This window comes from Macaca mulatta, chromosome 10 (genome assembly GCF_049350105.2).
Source record: "Macaca mulatta isolate MMU2019108-1 chromosome 10, T2T-MMU8v2.0, whole genome shotgun sequence".
Classification (NCBI taxonomy): Eukaryota; Metazoa; Chordata; class Mammalia; order Primates; family Cercopithecidae; genus Macaca; species Macaca mulatta.
Window position 1 is genome coordinate 22372653 of NC_133415.1, and position 19643 is coordinate 22392295.

Below are 19643 nucleotides of genomic sequence, written 5' to 3' on the forward strand. Positions count from 1 at the left end.
TAAAATATTAGCCAGGTATGGTGTGTATGCCTGTGATCCCAGCTCCTCAGAAGGCTGGGGCAGGAGGATTGCTTGAGCCAGGGAGGTTGAGGCTGCAGTGAGCCCTGACTGCATCCTTGCATTCCAGCCTGGGTGACATAACAATACCCCATCTTTAAAAAAAAAAAAAAAAAAAGAGAGAGAACAATAGGGCCCTAATTCAGATGACAGGGCTTGGCAGATAGGGCCACAGATCTTATAAAATGTTTTTATTTATTTATTTATTATTATTATTTTTTGAGACAGAGTCTGGCTCTGTCATCCAGGCTGGAGTGCAATGGCCAGATCTCAGCTCACTGCAAGCTCCGCCTCCCGGGTTTATGCCATTCTCCTGCCTCAGCCTCCCGAGTAGCTGGGACTACAGGCGCCCGCCACCTCGCCTGGCTAGTTTTTTGTATTTTTTAGTAGAGACGGGGTTTCACCATGTTAGCCAGGATGGTCTCGATCTCCTGACCTCGTGATTCGCCCGTCTCGGCCTCCCAAAGTGCTGGGATTACAGGCTTGAGCCACCGCGCCCGGCCTATTTATTTTTAATTTTTATTTTTAGAGACGGAGTCTCGCTCTGTTGTCCAGGCTGGAGTGCAGTGCTGCCATCTCGGCTCACTGCAAGCTCCGCCTTCCAGGTTCACACCATTCTCCTGCCTCAGTCTCCCGAATAGGTGGGACTACAGGCACCTGCCATCATGCCCGGCAAATTTTTTGTATTTTTAGTAGGACGGGGTTTCACCGTGTTAGTCAGGATGGTCTCAATCTCTTGACTTCGTGATCTGCCTGCCTCGGCCTCCCAAAGTGCTGGGATTACAGGCGTGAGCCACCACGTCTGTAAAATTTTTTTGAGACAAGTTCTTACTCTGTTGTCCAGGCTGCAGTGCAGTGGCATGATCACAGCTCACTGCAGCTTGGAACCCCTGGGTTTAAGCGATCCCCCTGCCTCAGCCTCCTGAGTAACTGGAATTACAGGAGTGCACCACCATGCCCAGCTAATTTTTTTTTTTTTTTTTTAAATAGAGACAAGAGCTTGCTATGTTGCCACAGGCTGGTCTCAAACTCCTGGTCTCAAGCAATCTTCCTGTCTTGGCCTTTCAAAACCCTGAGACTGCAAGTATAAGAAAAGAAAATCTTGTAAGCTGAAAGCTGAAGGATGAGGGCAATTAATTGATGAAGTATGATGATCCAGGTGTCCCTGGGTGAAGAAACAACCTCTACAAAGGCCCTGAGGTAGGAATACGCCATTATAGGAGTTACGAGCTGTTCTCAGGGAGCTGACGGTGATTGAGGCCTATGGAACAAGAAAAGAAAAATCATCATCTTCATTGTCACTATCACTACCATTGTCAGATAAAGGTGAAGTCTTACAAATACTTCATATGGGGCCAGGTATGGTGGTGTGTGTCTGTAATCCCAGCACTTTGGGAAACCAAGGTGGGAGGATTGCTTGAGGCCAGGAGTTTGAAACCAGCCTGGGCAACATAGCGAGATTCTATCTCTGCAATTTTTTTTTTTAATTAGCCTGACGTGTTAGTATGGGCTTATAGTCACAGCTACTCAGGAGGCTGAGGTGGGAGGATTGCCTAAGCCCAGGAGTTTGAGGCTGCAGTGAGCTATGATGGCACCACTGTACTCTAGCCTGGGAAACAGAGCGAGACCCTGTCTCAAAAACAAAACAAACAAAAAACCTCATGCAGGATCAAATACACCAGGCCCTGTAAATATTCCCAGGGGAATCTGAGCACCATTTAGGGCCCCAAAGGGAACATCCTGGGTGCAGACTGGGAGGCAGGAGACAGCCAGGTAAGGACACAGGCTCTGGGTCAGATGACCTGGCTTTGCATCCTGACTCCCCTCTTAAGGCGGGAAAGAAGGCCCCTCCTCTCCCCTCTCCTCCCCATCTCACTCTGTCACCCAGGCTGAAGTGCAGTGATGCAATCATGGCTCACTGCAGCCTCGACCTCCTAGGCTCAAGGGATCTTTGGACCACAGGCACGTGCCACCACACCTGGCTAGCTCTTTGTTGTTGTTGTTGGTGGTGGTGGTGGTTTTTGTATTTTTAGTAGAGATGGGGTTTCCCCATGTTGCCCAGGCTGGTCTCGAACTCCTGGACTCAAGCAGTGCACCCACCCCTGCCTCCCAAAGTGCTGGGATTACAGGCGTGAGCCACCGCGCCTGGCCTGTAGTTACAATAAACTGTACACACTTAGGAGGGTGTACAGTTTCATCAGTTTGACATGTTTTTTCCGAGACTGGAGTGCAGTGGCCGGATCTCGGCTCACTGCAAGCTCCGCCTCCCGGGTTTACGCCATTCTCCTGCCTCAGCCTCTCGAGTAGCTGGGACTACAGGCACCCGCCACCTCGCCCGGCTATTTTTTTGTATTTTTTACTAGAGACGGGGTTTCACCGGGTTAGCCAGGATGGTCTCGATCTCCTGACCTCGTGATCCGCCGTCTCGGCCTCCCAAAGTGCTGGGATTACAGGCTTGAGCCACCGCGCCCGGCCGACATGTTTTCACCTGGGAAATCATCTCCACAATCAAGATGGTGAATATATCCACCACCTCCGAAAGTTTTCTTATTCCCCTTGGTCACCCACCTCTCTCCCGATTCCCAGGAAAACACTGATCTGCTTTCTGTCACTATAGATTATTTTGCATTTTCTAGGATTTTTCTTCATTTTCTTAAGAGACAGAGTCTCACTCTGTTACCCAGGCTGGAGGGTTGTGGCATGATCATAGCTCACTGCAGCCTTGAACTCTCAGGCTCAAGCGATCCTCCCACCTGAGCCTCCCAAAGTAGCTGGGATGACAGATGCACACTGCCACACTTGGCTAACTTTTATTTTTTATTTTTTGTAGAGATGGGGTCTCCCTATGCTTCCCAGGCTGGTCTAGAACTCCTGGACTCAAGCAATCCTCCTGTCTCGACCTCCCAAAGTGCTGGGATTACAGGTGTGAACCGCCTCACCTGGCCTATAGAGTTTTATATAAATGAAATCATACTGTATGTACTCTCTTTTGGTCTGGCTTCTTTTATGCAACATAATTTAAGCTTCACCCATGTCGTTGTGGATATTACTAATTCATTTCTTTTTCCTGCTAGGTATGTTTCACAACTTGTTTGTCCACTCACCTGCTGATGGACATTTGGTTGGTTTCCAGTTTGGGGCTATTACAAGTAATGCTGCTATGAACATTTGCATATGCGTTTTTATATTGCCATACGTGTTCATTTCTCTTGGTTAGATACCTAGGAGTGGAATTGCTGGGTCTCAAGGTAATTGTATGTGAAGTATGAGAGAAACTGCCAAGCTGTTTATCTTTTTTTTTTTTTTTGAGACGGAGTCTTGACCTGTCGCCCAGGTTGAAGTGCAATGTCATAATCTCAGCTCACTGCAACCTCCGCCTCCTGGGTTCAAACAATTCTCCTGTCTCAGCCTCCTGAGTAACTAGAATTATAGGCATGCAACATTATACCTGGTTACTTTTTGTATTTTTAGTAGAGATGGGGTTTTGCCATGTTGGTCAGACTGGTCTTGAACTCCTGACCTCAGATGATCCACCTGCCTCAGCTTCCCAAAGTGCTGGGATTACAGGCATGCACCACCACGCCCAGCCCAAGCTGTTTTTCAAAGTGATTGTAAAACAGTACCTAAAAGCTCTAGTTGCTCCCCATCCTTACCAACCCTTAGTATTGCCAGTTATTCAAATTTAAGACATTCTAATAGGTGTGTAGTGGTCTCACTGTGATTTTAATTGGTATTTCCCTAATGACTGATGCTATGGAGCATCTTTTCACCTGCTTATTTGTCATCCATACGTGTTTTTTTGATCAAGTGTCTGTTTCAATTGTTTGTTCCCCATGGGCACTCTTAAAAATTCTTTGTTTTCATATTACTGAGCGTTGAGAGTTCTTTATATATTCTGGATATGTCTTTTTAAAATCAGATATGTGATTTATGAATATCTTCTTTCAATCTGTGACTTGTCTTTTTATTCTAACAGTGTCTTTCTTTTTCTTTTTGAGACAGGGTCTCGCTTATCACCAGGCTAGACTGCAGTCACATGATCATGGCTTACTGCAGCCTCAACCTCCTGGATTCAGGCTATCCTCCCACCTCAGCCTCCCAGGACCACAGGTGTGTGCCACCACACCCAGCTAATTTTTTGTAGAGAAAGGGTTATGCCGTGTTGCCCAGGCTGGTCTCAAACTGCTGGGCACAAGCAATCTACCCGTCTCAGCCTCCCAAAGTGCTGGGATTACAGTTGTGAGCCACTGTGCCCAGCCAACAGTGTCTTTCAAAGAGCAGAGAGAGGTTAAATTTGATGATGTCCAGTTTGCACCTTTGTTGAAAATTTACCACATATCTATGAGTCTGTTTCTGGACTCTTTGTTCTGCTTTATTAAACTACTTGCCTATTTGTACACCAGTGCCACACCATCTTCGTTGCTGTGCCTTTATAATAAGTTTTAAAGTTAGGTCATTTAAGTCCTTTAATTTTGTTCCTCTTTTTCAAAGAAAGTTGTTTTGACTATTCTTTTTTTTTTTTTTTTTTTTTGAGATGGAGTCTTGCTCTGTCGCCCAGGCTGGAGTGCAGTGGCACGATCTCGGCTCACTGCAAGCTCCACCTCCCGGGTTCATGCCATTCTCCTGCCTCAGCCTCCCGAGTAGCTGGGACTACAGGCGCCTGCCACCACGCCTGGCTTATTTTTTGTATTTTTTAGTAAGATGGGGTTTCACTGTGTTAGCCAGGATGGTCTCGATCTCCTGACCTCGTGATCCGCCCGCCTCAGCCTCCCAAAGTGCTGGGATTACAGGCGTGAGCCACCACGCCCGGCCTGTTTTGACTATTCTAAGCCTTTGCATTTCCAATACATTTTGTAATCAGCTTGTAAATTTCTACCAAAAAAGCCTGCTGAGACTTTGACTGAAATTATGTTGAGTTTGTAGATTAATTTGGAAAGAACTGACATATTGACAGTATTGACTCTCTCAACCCATGAACATGGTATACCTCTCCATTTATTTAGACCTTTAAAACTTTTTCTCAGCAATGTTTTGTAGCTTTAATTGTACAAGCCTAACATACTTTTTTGTTCTATTTACTCTATTTCATATTTTTATGCTACCGTAAATAGTATTTTTTTTAATTTCAAGGTCCAGGTATTTTTTGCTAGTAATATTTTATATTGACCGTGTATCTTTCAGCATTATACTCATTCATTAGTCCCAGCAGCTTTTTTGCAAGTTCCATCAGATTTTTAACTTAAATGAACTTTTTTTTTGGCAAATAAAGGCAACTTTTCTTGTTTATATACATCTGAATGTCTTTTATTTCCTTTTCTTGCCTCAGTATATTGGCTATAATCTCCAATACAATGTTGAATAGAAGTGGTGAGAGTAGAGAGACCAGTCCTGTTCATGACCTTAGGGGAAAAACATTAATGAACCCTAATGTTCATTATAGGGTTTTGTTTGGTAGATGCCTTTTATTAGGTAAGAAGATTCCCTTCTATTCCTGGCTTGCTTAATTTTTTTTTAACAATCAGGAACAAATGTTGGATTTTGTCAAATGTTTTTTCTGCCTTTATTGAAATTATCTGATCATTTTAATTTTTTAGTCTGTTAATATGGTGAATCACACTGATTGATTTTCCAGGGTTAAAGCCACTTTGCAGTCCTAGGAGAAACGCCATTTGGTTGTGATGTACAGTTGTCTTCCCTTATCCATGGGGGATGTGTTCCAAGACCCCTAGTGGATGCCTGAAACCTCAGATAGTACCAAACCCTATATACACTATGTTTTTTCCTGTGTCCAGTGGTTAACAACCATTTATGAGACATGGGAAAAAAAAAAAAAAAGCAGGAAAGTGTGACCAGATATAGGAAAAAGAAAAGCAGGCAACAGAAACTGCCTTTAATCTTCAGAGTATACAAATTCGGTAAAAAAGAAAAATAAAGAAAGAAAGAAACTTCCCTAAGAAGGTCCAGATATCATACCTATGATAAAGTCTAATTTATTAGGCACAGTAAGATATTAACAACAATAACTTATAATAAAATAGAACAATTATAACAATATACTGGAATAAAAGTTATATGAATGTGGTCTCTAAATGTTTTCTTTTACTATATTATGGGTAGCCAAAACCGCAAGAAGTGAAACTCCAGATAAAGGGGGACTATTGTATGTTTTTTTAAATATACAGTCATGAGTCATTTAATGATAGGGATATGTTCTGAGAAATGTGTCATTAAGTGATTTCATCATTGTGTGAACATGACAGAGTGCTCTCATGCGAACCTAGCTGAGATAGTCTACTACACACCTAGGCTATGTGGTGTAGCCTTTCTCCTAGGCTACAAACCTGTACAGCATGTTACTGTACTGAATACGGTAGGTAACTGTATCACAGTGGTATTTGTGTATCTAAACATAGAAAAGGTACAGTAAAAATACAGTATTATAATCTTTTTTTTTTTTTTTTGAGACAGGGTCTCACTCTGTTGCCCAGGCTATAGTACAGTGACGCTATCTCAGCTCACTGCAACCTCCGCCTCCTGGGCTCAAGCCATCCTTTCACCTCAGCCTCCCATGTAGCTGGGACCACAAGCACAAGCCACCATGCCTAGTTAATTTTTAAAAATTTTTTTGTAGAGATGGGGTTTTGCCATGTTGCCCAGGCTGGTCTTGAACTCCTGGGCTCAAGTTACCCACCTGCCCTGGTCTCCCAAAGTGCTGGGATTACAGGCATGAGCCACTGCACCTGGCCCAGAATTATAATCTTATGGGATCACTATTGTATATTTGGTCCATCATTGACAGAAATGTCATTATGCAGCAAATGACTATTACATATTCAGAGACAACTTATGGTATAGTGGTGTGAGGAGCTCCACCTACCCTCTGCCCAGAGAAATAACTATAACTGGTAAATATTATATGAAAAAACAACCATTTAAAGTCTCTGGAAATTGTCCTGAGGTCACACAGCAAATGAAGAAACATTTATTCAGAAAAATCGGCCGAGACCAGGCGCGGTGGCTCATGCCTGTAATCCCAGCACTTTGGGAGGCCAAGGCGGGCGGATGAGGTCAGGAGATCAAGACCATCCTGGTGAACATGGTGAAACCCCGTCTCTACTAAAAATACAAAAAAATTAGCCGGGCGTGGTGATTTGGCGGGTGTCTGTAGTCCCAGCTACTTGGGAGGCTGAGGCAGGAGAATGGCATGAACCCAGGAGGCGGAGCTTGCAGTGAGCCAAGATCGCACCACTGCACTCCAGCCTGGGCAACAGAGCGAGACTCTGTCTCAAAAAAAAAAGAAAAAGAAAAAAAAGAAAATCAGCCAGGCACGGTGGCTCACACCTATGATTTCAGCACTTTGGGAGGCTGAGGCAGGTGGATCATGAGGTCAGGAGTTCAAGACCAGCCTGGCCAATGTGGTGAAACCCGGTCTCTACTAAAAATACAAAAAAATTAGCCGGGCATAGTGGCACATGCCTGTAGTCCCAATTACTCGGGAGGCTGAGGCAGAAGAATTGCTTGAACCCAGGAAGCAGAGGTTGCAGTGAGCCAAGATCACCAAACTGCACTCCAGCCTGGGCAACAGAGTGAGACTCAGTCTTAAAAAAAAAAAATCTATTAAATCTCAGAACAGTAGAAAAGTGAGAGCCTGTGGCATTTGAGCCATGGCCCATTCTCTCCCTTCCCCGCCCCCCAGCTCAGTGAGATGGAAGTTCTACTCCAGGTGGATGCAACCAAGAACACAGGTCTCCCTCTCCTCAGTCTCAGCTGAGGGGCCAGAGTATCTCCCCAGGAAGGGCATGACATCAGCATTTCTCATCCACCAAGTCCTGTGTTCTAGATACTCCATTCTAGGCAAGAGTGGCTGAGAGGTCTGGGGTTCTCCTCCTCTACCCAGCCCCACTCTGTAGGGTGGAAGCTCTGCCTTAGGTGCAGCAGGCCAAAAAAATGCCTGGTTGCATTTGCCCCAGCTCATTCATAGGATAGAAGTTCCATGTCATAAGTGGCAAGTCAAGATGATCAGAAGCTACTGCCCCATCCAGCAGCCTGTTCATAAAGCAGGGGTGTCATTCTTTGAGAAGGGGGCCATTCTCCCTGCCTCCAGTCCAGAGCAGTTGTGCAGAGGTTTTGCCCAGAGAGTAGCAGGCTGTAAGAACAGAGAGAGCCTAAGCTCTTCCCAAGGGAATTGACTTCCTTTGGCGCTGAGTGTGGAGGAGTTCCAGCTTAAGCGGAAAAGCAATGGAGATTTTGGTAGTAAGCAATTTTGGTGGCAAGCAATTATGAGGAGGCTAGTAGCTTGTCAGATTAACAAGCTAAACTATAGGGTTGCTACTGAGAAGAACGCTCCTGGAATTGTAACAAACCTCAAAGACTGGCCTCAAAGAGTACCTCTGCAAAAGGGCCTGAATTTAACTGAATCACATGTGGAGCAATTTATACTCCAGGGCACTATTGAAAACAATAGAGCAATTAGTCATCAGTGGAGGCTAATAGCTGGGTATGATTCCAACAAAGGCAGACAGCTTGACAAAGAAATCATAAAAAGAGACAAAGAGACCCCTGCTAAAACCACTGTCACCCAGGGTGACCCTGGTCATGCCCAAGGCTGCTTTCTCTGAGGAGTGAAACCAGAAGCTGCATACTTAGGAGAAACAGACTTCACTAGAATAGTCCAGCTAAGTCACTAAACAAATAAACAAGCAAACAAAACAAGCCCCAGAAGGTGAGAGTTCAGTAGAGTGCTACAGTATATTCTGTAAAATGTCCAGTGGTTAACAACCATTTATGAGACATGAAAAAAAAAAAAGCAGGAAAGTGTGACCAGAGAAATATAGGAAAAAGAAAAGCAGGCAACAGAAACTGCCTTTAATCTTCAGAGTATACAAATTCGATAAAAAAGAAAAAGAAAGAAAGAAAGAAACTTCCCTAAGAAGGTCCAGATATCAGGCTTAGCCAAGACTCCAAAGCAACTGTTATAAATATATTCAGAGAACTAAAGAAAAGAATGCTTAAGAAAATAAAGGAAGGTAAAATGATAATTTCTTATCAAAATAGAGACTATCAATAAAGAGACAGAAATTATAAAATAGCACCAAATGAAAATTCTGGAGTTGGAATACAATAACTAAAATGAAAACTTCATTAGAGAGATCCAGCAGTAAAATGAATGGGCAAAAGAATCAGCAATTGTAAGGAGAGATTAATAGAGATTACACAATTGAAAGAGCAGAGAGATGGAAAAAATGTAGAAAAATGAACAGAGCCTTAGAGAAATGTGGAAAACCATTAAGCACACCAACATTCATGTAATTGGGAGTATCAGGAGAGGAAAGAGAGAAAGGAGCAGAAAAAATATTTGAAGAAATAATGCTCAAACACTTCCCAAATTTGAGGAAAACAATCTACACACATCCAAGAAGTTTAATGAACTCCAGGTCAGAATTTGCAAATATGCAAATATATCCAGACATATTATAGTGAAATGATTAAACGATCAAAACAAAGACGCTATAATCCCAGCTACTCAGGAGGCTGAGGTGGGAGGATAACTTGAGCCCAGGAGTTTCAGACTAGCCTGGGCAACACAGTAAGACATCATCTCTAAACAAACAAACAAATAAAAAAAAAAGCAAAGCATTAAGTGAAAAAAGGCTCATCAAAGAGAACAACATCTCAGACTAACAGCTGACTTGTCATTAGAAACAGTTAAGGATAGACACCAAAGTGCTGACAGGAAAAATAAGTATCAACCAAGAATTGTATATCCAGCAAAGCTGTCTTTTAAAACTGAAGATGAAATAAAGACGTTTCCAGATCTGCAAATACTGAGAAAATTTATTATATACTATTGAATTTAATTTGCCAAAATTTTGTTGAGAATTTTTCTATGTTCATGAGTAACATTGGATTTTAGGTTTCCTGTTTTTTTTTTTTTTTATTTTTACACATAATTTTGTTGCTTCCTAAACTCACCTGACTGTAAAACTTTTTTGTTTTTTATAATACTGTGGTCCAGTTTTGATATCAACAAAATGCTGGCCTCATAGAATGAATGAATTAGGAAATGTTTCTCTCAGTTCAATTTTCTGGAAGTTTATGTAAAATTGGTAGTCTTGGCTACTTGGGAGGCTAAGGCATGGGGATCATATGAGCCCAGGAGTTTGAGTCCAATCTGGGCAATAGAGAGAGACCCTGTCTTAAAAAAATTGCTACCATTTATTCCTTCAGTGTTTGGGGTCAGCCAATACAGAATCATACACCAGCAAAAGATCCATTCAAAGTGTAAGGTCAGTGGATTTCACTGTCACAAAATACAAAAAATCCATTGACCTGATTTCAGATTTTACACTGCAACTAACCTTTGTAAAACTACCACTTTTTGCATTTTGGTTTATATCAAAGAAGAATATCCATGCTTATCTAAAAAGCTCCTCCATAACTGGGTGCAGTAGTTCCTGCCTGTAATCCTAGCTCTTTGGGAGGCCGAGATGTGGATCTTCTTTGAGGGCCATTATTCAGCCTTTTACATACGGTAAGAATCAGGAGTCATGAGTCCCACACACAGAAGCTCCTGGGAGTCTTTGGTAATCCTCCGAGTGTAGAGAGGTCCCAGGAACAGCTGCTCTGGGCTATCAGAGTGAGTGGGCCCGGGGGATTTTCCTGAACAGCCTCCCCTGCTTGATGCCCAGGGAACCCAGGCCAGGTTGCAGCTTGAGGGCAGCACAGGGCATGGCCAGGTCAGTGCCTCTGCTCTTCTATAGCTGTGTGGGTGGCAGCCCAAAGAGCTGGGTCTGCAGCAGGGCTGAGTGCGAATCCTGCCTGGGTCCCTCTGTGTCGCAGGTCCGTGAACTCAATATGTTCATGACCAAACCTATGACCTTCCACCTAAACCTGCACCACCACCCGCGTCTGCCCCACCCTTTCCTGGTGCCCAAGCCCTCGTTTTCCTTCACAGACCACCCACCTCCCCACTCAAACGATGGGAAACTCCACCAGCATTCCTTCCAAAACGCCTCTCGAACTTACCCCTTCTCCACCCAACTCCACTCCTGGTCCAAGCCACTGACACCTCTCATCTTAATGACTGCAAACTCCCTTGCTGGTCTCTAGCCTTCAGCCCCGTCCCTCCCAATCCACTTCCCAGCCACCACCTCTGGGAATAAATGCGATGGCAATCTGGCAGGGCTGCCGCCTGCCTCACTTCCTCATTGCTCCCCGTTGCCCTCGGGGCAAATGTCCAGTGTGCCTGCCGCTGCTGAGCCCTCCAGCCCCATCTCTTGCCACATACCCACTTGCACCCCAAGCTCCAGGCAGACAAGCACTGTTTGGCTCCTCAAACCAGCCAGTGCCTTTGGCCTGTGAACCTGAGCACGGTCTGTGCCTTGGCTCCCTTCCCCCATCCCCTGCCTGGGGGTCATTCCTGGGCATCCCCTGAATTTCTGAGGTGGTTGGGAGCCTCTATAGTCACTCAGGCCTCCTGGGCTTATCCCTAATGGGCCCCCAACTTCCTTCCAGGCTTGGCCTAGGCTGGGTTTGGGGAAGGCGCATGGAACGGTTGTGAACATTTAAATAGATAGGTATGTGGGGAGGGAGGGCATCCACAGAGAGGTCCCCCGCAAAACCCTCAAGTAAGAACCTCATCTGGAAGGCGAACCCCAAAGGGGAAAGAAGCCCCATCTACCCCTGCTCTAGAGGCACAGGGGTGACGCTGTGGAGGGGTCAGAATCAGGGACTCTGCCCACAGCCACTGCACCATAGGAGGCCGCAGAGCCACTCAGGAGGGGCGGGAAGACAGCCACAGGGTGACCGGGATTCTCTCCTTCTTGCCTTGAACAAACTCTACTCTGCCACCCTGGACTCTTATTACCCTTACGATGGCATCTCACCCTGTCGCCCAGGCTGGAGTGCAGGGGCGTGATTTCGGCTCACTGCAACCTCTGCCTCCCAGGTTCAAGTGATTCTCCCGCCTCAGCCTCCCTAGTAGCTGGGATTACAGGCGTGCATCACCACGCCCGGCATATTTTTGTATTTTTAGTAGAGACGGGGTTTCGCCATGTTGGCCAGGCTGGTCTCAAACTCCTGTCCTCAAGTGATTCACCTGCCTCAACCTCCCAAAGTGGTGGGATTACAGGCGTGAGCCACTGCACCCAGCCCCCGGACTCTTTTTCAACCAGGCCTGACCTTTTGAATTCTGTGGTCACCTCTGTATTGTCCAATTTTAGCAGGAATCCTGCTAAGTCAGATTATCCAGAGCCCCCTATATCTGACCACCTTCCATGTCTGACTGGGTTCCTCTTTCTCCACCACCCCTAGGTGCTGTCTGAGCACCCTGGCCTGTCTTCAGCAGGAATTCTGTTAGGTGGGTTTAGCTGGAACCCTTCTTCGCTCGGATGTTTCCTTAGTCACTTTCCATCCAGTGATTCCCACCCTGCTCCTTGTACTCCTTGGCGATCAATCCCCCACCGCAAAACCCCATCACGATGGTCCCTATGCCAATCTCAGTGGCTCCCCATTGCATAAAGTCAGCCTGATCATCCTTAACAAGTGTCATGAATAATAGCGGGCTTTGCAGCTGGCCTCATGCCCTCCCTTCTGGGCTTAGCAAAACACCCCCCTCCAACCCGGGTTCTCTACTCTGATGACCAAAGGCTTTCCTCCTCACATTGGATGTACATTTCTTCTTTTTTTAGAGACAGGGTCTTGCTGTTACCCAGGCTGATGTACAGTAGCACAATCATAGCTCACTGCTGTCTGGAACTGGGCTCAAGCAATCCTCCTGCCTCAGCCTCCTGGGTAGCTAAGACTACAGGTGTGCCCAGCAAATTAACCACCATGCCCAGTAAATTAATTATTTATTATCATTTTGAGATGGGGTCTACTCTGTCACCTAGGCTAGAGTGCGGTGGTACAATCATGCCTCATTGCAGCCTCAACCTCCCAGGCTCAAGCGATCCTCCCACCTCAGCCTCCCAAGTAGCTAGGACCACAGGTGTGTACCACCAAACCTGGCTAATTTTTTAATTTTTTGTGGAGATGAGGTTTTCCTTTGTTACCCAGGCTGGTCTCAAACTCCTGGGCTCAAGCGATCCACCTGCCTTGGCCTCCCAAAGTGTTGTAATTATAGGCGTGAGCCATGGTGCCCGGCCTCATGTACATTTCTAAATCTCCGATGCCAGGACCTCTGAGGTTTCTGCAGACCACATTCTCTCCTTCCACCCCTCATCACCTTTCCTCTGCAAGGGGCTTCCCTTTCACGCCTGGACCCTTCCACATTCCCTGGCCACCCCCTCTCCTCGCCAGCTCAGCCCATCCAGCCTGCTGCTCCCCTTGAGTATTCCCTGAGGCTCGCGGAGTTCAGGTTGGGGGTGCTCGGGTCTCAGCAGGGCCAGCACTCCACCACTGGTGTTCCTTGCCATACCGTGTAAGGCCCCAGAGCAGGCCTACCTGTGGCCTCTATGAGGTCTCAGTGTCGGACTAATTAACACCCCCAACCCATGCCATGGGGCCTCTGATGTATTCCCAGCACTGGACCAAGTTGGGGAATCCAGAGATTATGTTCAGACCCAGCCCTGCCTTCCTGGAGCCCTCAGAGCGCCAAGCCAGCAACAGTCCGCACCTGACTCAGCCAGGACACTGTAGTTGCCTAGATATGACATGCAAACCAGTCACTAGCAGACCTGCAAACGGGTTTCACTGTCCAGAATTGAATGGAGGGCTACCCAGCTGTGGCAGGGTGAAGGCATTACTGGGCAAAAGGGGCTCACTGCCCCATGTGCTAAAAGCCAATGCTACGACACTAACTTGTTTTTTGTTGTTGTTGTTGTTTTTGAGACAGAGTTTTGCTCTGTTGTCCAGTCTGGAGTGCAGTGGCGCCATCTTGGCTCACTGCAACCTCCACCTCCTGGGTTCAATTCTCCTCCCTTAGCCTCCCAAGTAGCTGGGATTACAGGTGCCCGCTACCAAACCCGGCTAATTTTTGTATTTTTAGTAGAGACAGGGTTTCTCCATGTTGGCCAAGCTGGTCTCGAACTCCTGACCTCACGATCTGTCCGCCTTGGCTTCCCAAAGTGCTGGGATTACAAGCATGAGTCACCGCGCCCGGCCGACACTGGGTTTTTGAGAAAAGAAAAGCTTTTATTACAAGTTGACTTACAAGGGAATAGGAGTCCAGCTCAAAGCTGCCTCCCTGTACTGGCTTTAAGGCATAATTTTATTGGAAAAGGTTTATGGGGTGGAAGGTAAGGGGAGGTCCTTGGGGAGGCACAGTTATCCTTCATGCCTCCTCATGGGTCGCATGTGCAAATAAGGAGACATTAGTATGAAACACGCAGTGGAAATTTAGGCTTTGATGTCTGAAAGCCTGTTCTGCACAGACTCCCGTTGGCCATCTTGGTTCCAGCCAATTTCAGCCAGTTTCTAAAATCTCACAAGTGGAGGGAGTGTCAGCTTTTTAGGAAGTTGTTTCTTTTCTTACCTGCTATCCTGCAAACTCAAGAATTTCTGTTAGTCCCTGACATCTTAAACTACTTGGGGCACGGTTTCGGAGGGACCCATAGGGCCCGCAACACAGACGATGACCTGTGAGCTGTTGCCCAGGGCCTTGTGGGCAGAGGGGCCCTGTGCTCCGTTTAACGCTCTGCTGTTGCTCTCTTGAAATTCTTCATAGTTTTCCAATGGGGCTGCTCATTCTCGTTCTTTTTTTTTTTTTTTTTTGAGATGGAGTTTCACTCTTGTTGCCCAGGCTGGAGTGCAATGGTGTGATCTTGACTCACTGCAACCTCCACTTCCCGGTTTCAAGCGATTCTCCTGCCTCAGCCTCTGGAGTAGCTGGGATTGCAGGTGTCCGCCACCATGCCCAATTTTTGTATTTTTATTAGAGACAGAGTTTCACCATGCTGATCTCAAACTCCTGACCTCAGGTGATCTGCCCACCTCGGCCTCCCAAAGTGCTGGGATTACAGGCATGAACCACTGTGCCTGGCCGTGGGGGCTGCTTATTCTCATTTCACACTGGACCTTGCAGATTATATGGCCAGTCCTGAGGGTCCCGAGGCTTCGTGTGTGGGCCATCCACCAGGTACGCATCCATCTGGCATCACCCATCATCCTCATCTTCTGCTGGGTGCCTTGCCACATGGAAATGTCAAAGGCCTGTGGTTGAAGTGATCATGGGATGTGGCACTCAGGGGTGGTGTCTGGCTGGGAGCCTCAGGAATGCCCAAATCCTGCTTCCTGTGAAGTCCCCCAGCATGATACAGGCACAAAGACACAGACGCACCAGAAATCAACGTGCCACTTGGTTCTGGGAGCCTCTCAGAAAAAACCACAGTGGGCCTGGGGCCTTTTGAGGTCTCTGGGTGACAAGTCCCTCTTGGGATTAGACCATGGTGACCACTGATCCTGAGCAAGTCACACAAGGCTTCACAACGGTTCCAGATGATAAAACATGGCACCAGGGCCGGATGCTGGTGGGAAGTCCCTCCTTCCGCTCTGATTTTGTGGTTGCTTGCTGTGTGCTGTTTCCACAGGAGGACAAAGGGGAACTCACCCCCGAGGGTCCCAGAGGCGAGAAAGGTGCAACTAGATGTCACTCTCAGTCCTGCCTCAAGTGAGTCACACAGTTCTGACTGGCTGTGTCGAGGACACTGTTTCTCTTTTTTTTTTGGAGACGGAGTCTTACTCTGTTGCTCAGGCTGGAGTGCAGTGGCGTGATCTCAGCTTACTGCAGGCTCTGCCTCCCGGCTTCACGCCATTCTCCTGCCTCAGCCTCCCAAGTAGCTGGGACTACAGACGCCCTCCACCATGCCTGGCTAATTTTTTTTTTTTTTTTGTATTTTTAGTAGAGACAGGTTTCACCATGTTAGCCAGGATGGTCTCGATCTCCTGACCTCATGATTCTCCTGCCTCAGCCTCCCAAAGTGCTGGGATTACAGGCGTGAGCCACCACGCCCAGCTTTTCTTTATTTTCTTAGAGATGAGGTCTCACTCTGCTGCCCAGGCTGGAGTGCAGTGGTGCGATCATAGCTCACTGCACCCTCGACCTTCTGGGCTCAAGCAATCCTCCCGTCTCAGCCTCCCAAAGCACCTGGGATTACAGGCATGAACCACCACGCTGGGTCAGAAACAGCCCACCGTTTCTGTGCGAGGAGAGGCAATGAAGGCGTCCCCTCTGCCCTCTGAAGTTGCCACCCAGTTGTGCCCACAGAACCTGGCTGTGTCTGCAGTCAGATACCTCTGGGCTGCCCCTGAGACCAGATGAGTGATGTCACTGCAGAGTCCTGAATTGCCTGGGAAGGCAGGAAGGACAATGAGTGGTGACTGAAAGTACAGCTCTAGGCAGGGAGGGAGAGAACAGTAAGAAGAATTTGACGGATTTTGGTCTCTTTTGTTTTTGAGATGGGGCCTCACTCTTGTCACCCAGGCTGGAGTGCGGTGGTCCGATCATGGCTCACTGCAGCCTTAAACTCTTGGACTCCAGCGATCTTCCTGCCTCAGCTTCCTGAGAAGCTGGGACTACAGGCATGTGCCACCACACCAGGCTAATTTTTTTTTGAAAGATGGGGTCTCACTATGTTGCTCAGGCTGGTCTCAAACTCTTGGGCTCATGTGATCCTTCCACATCAGCTTCCCAAAGTGCTGGGACTACAGATGTGAGCCACCACACCTGGCCTCATCTTAGTCTCTTGATTTTCTGAAAGCTCCATCTCACTGTGACTAAAAGAGTCGAGACAGGCTGGTATAACTTCTGCAGGCTGTAACATACTCTAAAGGTTCTAAACTATTACTAAGCAGATGATCAATTCCTTAATTTGGGCTTTTGGTAAAGTGGGCCAGAGTTCAAGGCTTAGGCGCAAGGTCTAGGGGGACCTCCCCATGCCTGTGCCCAAACACCACAAGGAAGAAGGGAATGAGCCCCAGCAGATGTGAGGAGCAGAAGTGACCCCGGAAAGGCAGCCATCCAGCAGGGTGCATGACCACAGGCTCCACATGAGCAGACGCCATGTCTCTGTTCCATGCTCTGTCCTTTGCAACCAGAAGCATACCAGGCACCTGGCAGGTGCTCAATAAGTAGTTGTGAAAAAAAGCCATCTGGTCACTCAGAAGCAGACGACTAGGAGAGTGTGCATATGTGTGCATGTGTGCGTGTGTATGGTGGGTGTGCGTGTGTTTGGTGGGTGTGCGTGTGTTTGGCGTGTGTGCATGCAGGTGATGTGTGTGCATGGGTACTTGTGTGCTTGCACATGTATGTGTGCATGTGTGCACACACATGGTGTGTGTGTGGTGAGGTGACAGATCTTCTGATAGTGACTCTGCCTTCCAGCAAATCTGACCCAGTCACTGGCTTGGAAGTTGACCCATTCTGAATGGCAGCCCCTCGTCTTGGAGCAAAACGCGGAGCAACAGGAGAGAGGCAGTTCTTTCTTCTCGCTCCTGCTAACTGGCGCCCTCCCAGGGCCTAAACTCCCCATGACCTGTGCAAGAGAAGATGCCAGTCCCCCTGGTGACCCGGCCGGAGGAGAGAAATACAATGTCTTGCTGCCTGGAGTCCAGAGTCGAATGGGGTTCGGGGGACATTCTATCAGTCCTTGCTGCCATCACCCCTGCATGCCATAGAGCTCCAACATAGCCAAGGACAGTGGGGTTCAAATTCAAGGACTGCTATTTCTTAGTTGTTTGGTCTTGAGCAAAATTCCCTCTTCTGAGTAGGGGAAAAATTATTACTAGCCTGTTGTGATTACTGAATAAGATCATGAAGTACCACGTGGTGGGCAGCGGCCTCCAAGATGAGAGAGTGGCTAATGAGCCCCACCTCCTGGTTTCGTGCCCTGGTACAGTCACCTCCCGTACTGAATAGGGCTGGCCTCTGTACCTATTGGATGCTGTGAAAATGACAGAGTGATTTCTGAACTATCTTTTGTGTGTGTGTGACAGGCTCTTGCTCTGTCACCCAGGCTGGAGTGCAGCAGCACAATCGTGGCTCACTGTACCCCTGAACTCCTGGGCTCAAGGAATCTCCCGTTTCAGCCTCCTGAGGACTACAAGCACACACCACCACGCCTGGCTATTTTTTTACCTTTTGTGGAGATAGGGTCTTGCTCTGTTGCCCTGGTCAGTCTCGAACTCCCGGCCTCTTGATCCCAAAGTGCTGGGATTACAGGTGTGAGCCACCATGCCTGGCCTAAACTGCTCTTGAATCCCTGACCCACAGAAACTCGGGATAATCACAGTTCCTTGTGGGTTTTTTTGTTCATTAATTTTTTTGAGACGGTGACTAGCTCTGTCTCCCAGGCTTGTGTGCAGTGGCGCAATCTCGGCCCACTGCAACCTCCGCCTCCCGGGTTCAAGCGAGTCTCCTGCCTCAGCCTCCCAAGTAGCTGGGATTACAGGTGCCTGCCACCACGCCCAGCTAATTTTTGTATTTTTCGTAGAGACAGGGTTTCACTGTGTTGGCTAGGCTGGTCTCGACCTCCTGACCTCATGATCTGCCTGCCTGGGCCTCCAGTTCCTTGTTTTAAACTATTTTTGGATAGTTTGTTACGTAGCAAAGGATAACAGAAGCATTTATTATCAATAAATGATAGCAAAGTGCTGTTACTAATCAACCTTCTTCTCTGGAATCATGTTTTGTAACCAGATTGAGATCATCGTGCTAGGTTCCTTCTCTCCTTCAACCGTTCCAGCCAATGCAACAAAGGACTGGTTCCATCAGTCTGTCAGGTGTGTCCAGATTCCTCTTTGACTTCACGAAGGCCCCCACACCGTAGTCAACAGCCGTTTCCATTTTGGACTAGTTAATCGATCTCCTGCTTTTGTAAATCTCTTACATCTGGACTGTTCTTTTTAAAATGTAAGATCCTCAGCTGGGCGTAGCAATGGGGGCCTGTAATCCCAGCTACTTGGGAGGCTGAGGTGGGAAGATCCCCTGAGCCCAGCGGTTTGAGGCTGCAGTGCGCCATGATTCACCCTGTGAATGGGCTCTGCATTCCAGCCTGGGCAATATACCAAGACCTCGTCTATTTTTTTCAACTTTTATTTTAGATGTAGGGTATACACATGCAGGTTTGTTACATGGGTGTATTGCGTGATGCTGAGGTTTGGGATATGAATGATCCCATCAGCCAGGTGGTGAGCATAGTTCCCAAGAGTTAGTTTTTCAACCCCTGCCCCCTTTCCTCCCTTCCCCGCTTCATAGTCCCCAGTGTCTACTGTTGTCATCTTTATGTCCCTGAGTACCTGTATTAGTCTGTTCTCACACTGCTATCAAGAAATACCTGAGGCGAGGCATGGTGGCTCATGCCTATAATCCCAGCACTTTGGGAGGCTGAGGCAGGTGGATCACTTGAGGTCAGGAGTTCCAGACCAACCTGGCCAACATGGTGAAACCACGTCTCTACTAAAAATACGAAAATTAGCTGGGCGTAGTGGTGGGCCCCTGTAATCCCAGCTATTTGGGAGGCTGAGGCAGGAGAATCCCTTGAACCCGGGAGGCGATGTTGCAGCAAGCCGAGATCGCGCCACTGCACTCCAGCCTCGGCGACGAGAGAGAAACTCCGTCTCAAAAAAACAAAAAAAGAAATACCTGAAAC

General features: G+C 47.4%; 1 protein-coding gene across 1 annotated transcript in view; it reads right to left on the reverse strand.

The window, feature by feature from the left end:
- Positions 1-1027: 1027 nt before the first annotated feature.
- KREMEN1 (kringle containing transmembrane protein 1) overlaps positions 1028-19643 on the reverse strand; it is a 110657-nt gene continuing 92041 nt past the window's right edge. Inside the window, exon 10 of the mRNA XM_077950211.1 lies at positions 1028-1318. Coding sequence (XP_077806337.1) covers positions 1082-1318 — 237 coding nt within the window. The 3' untranslated portion in view covers positions 1028-1081. The remainder of the gene's footprint in view (positions 1319-19643) is intronic.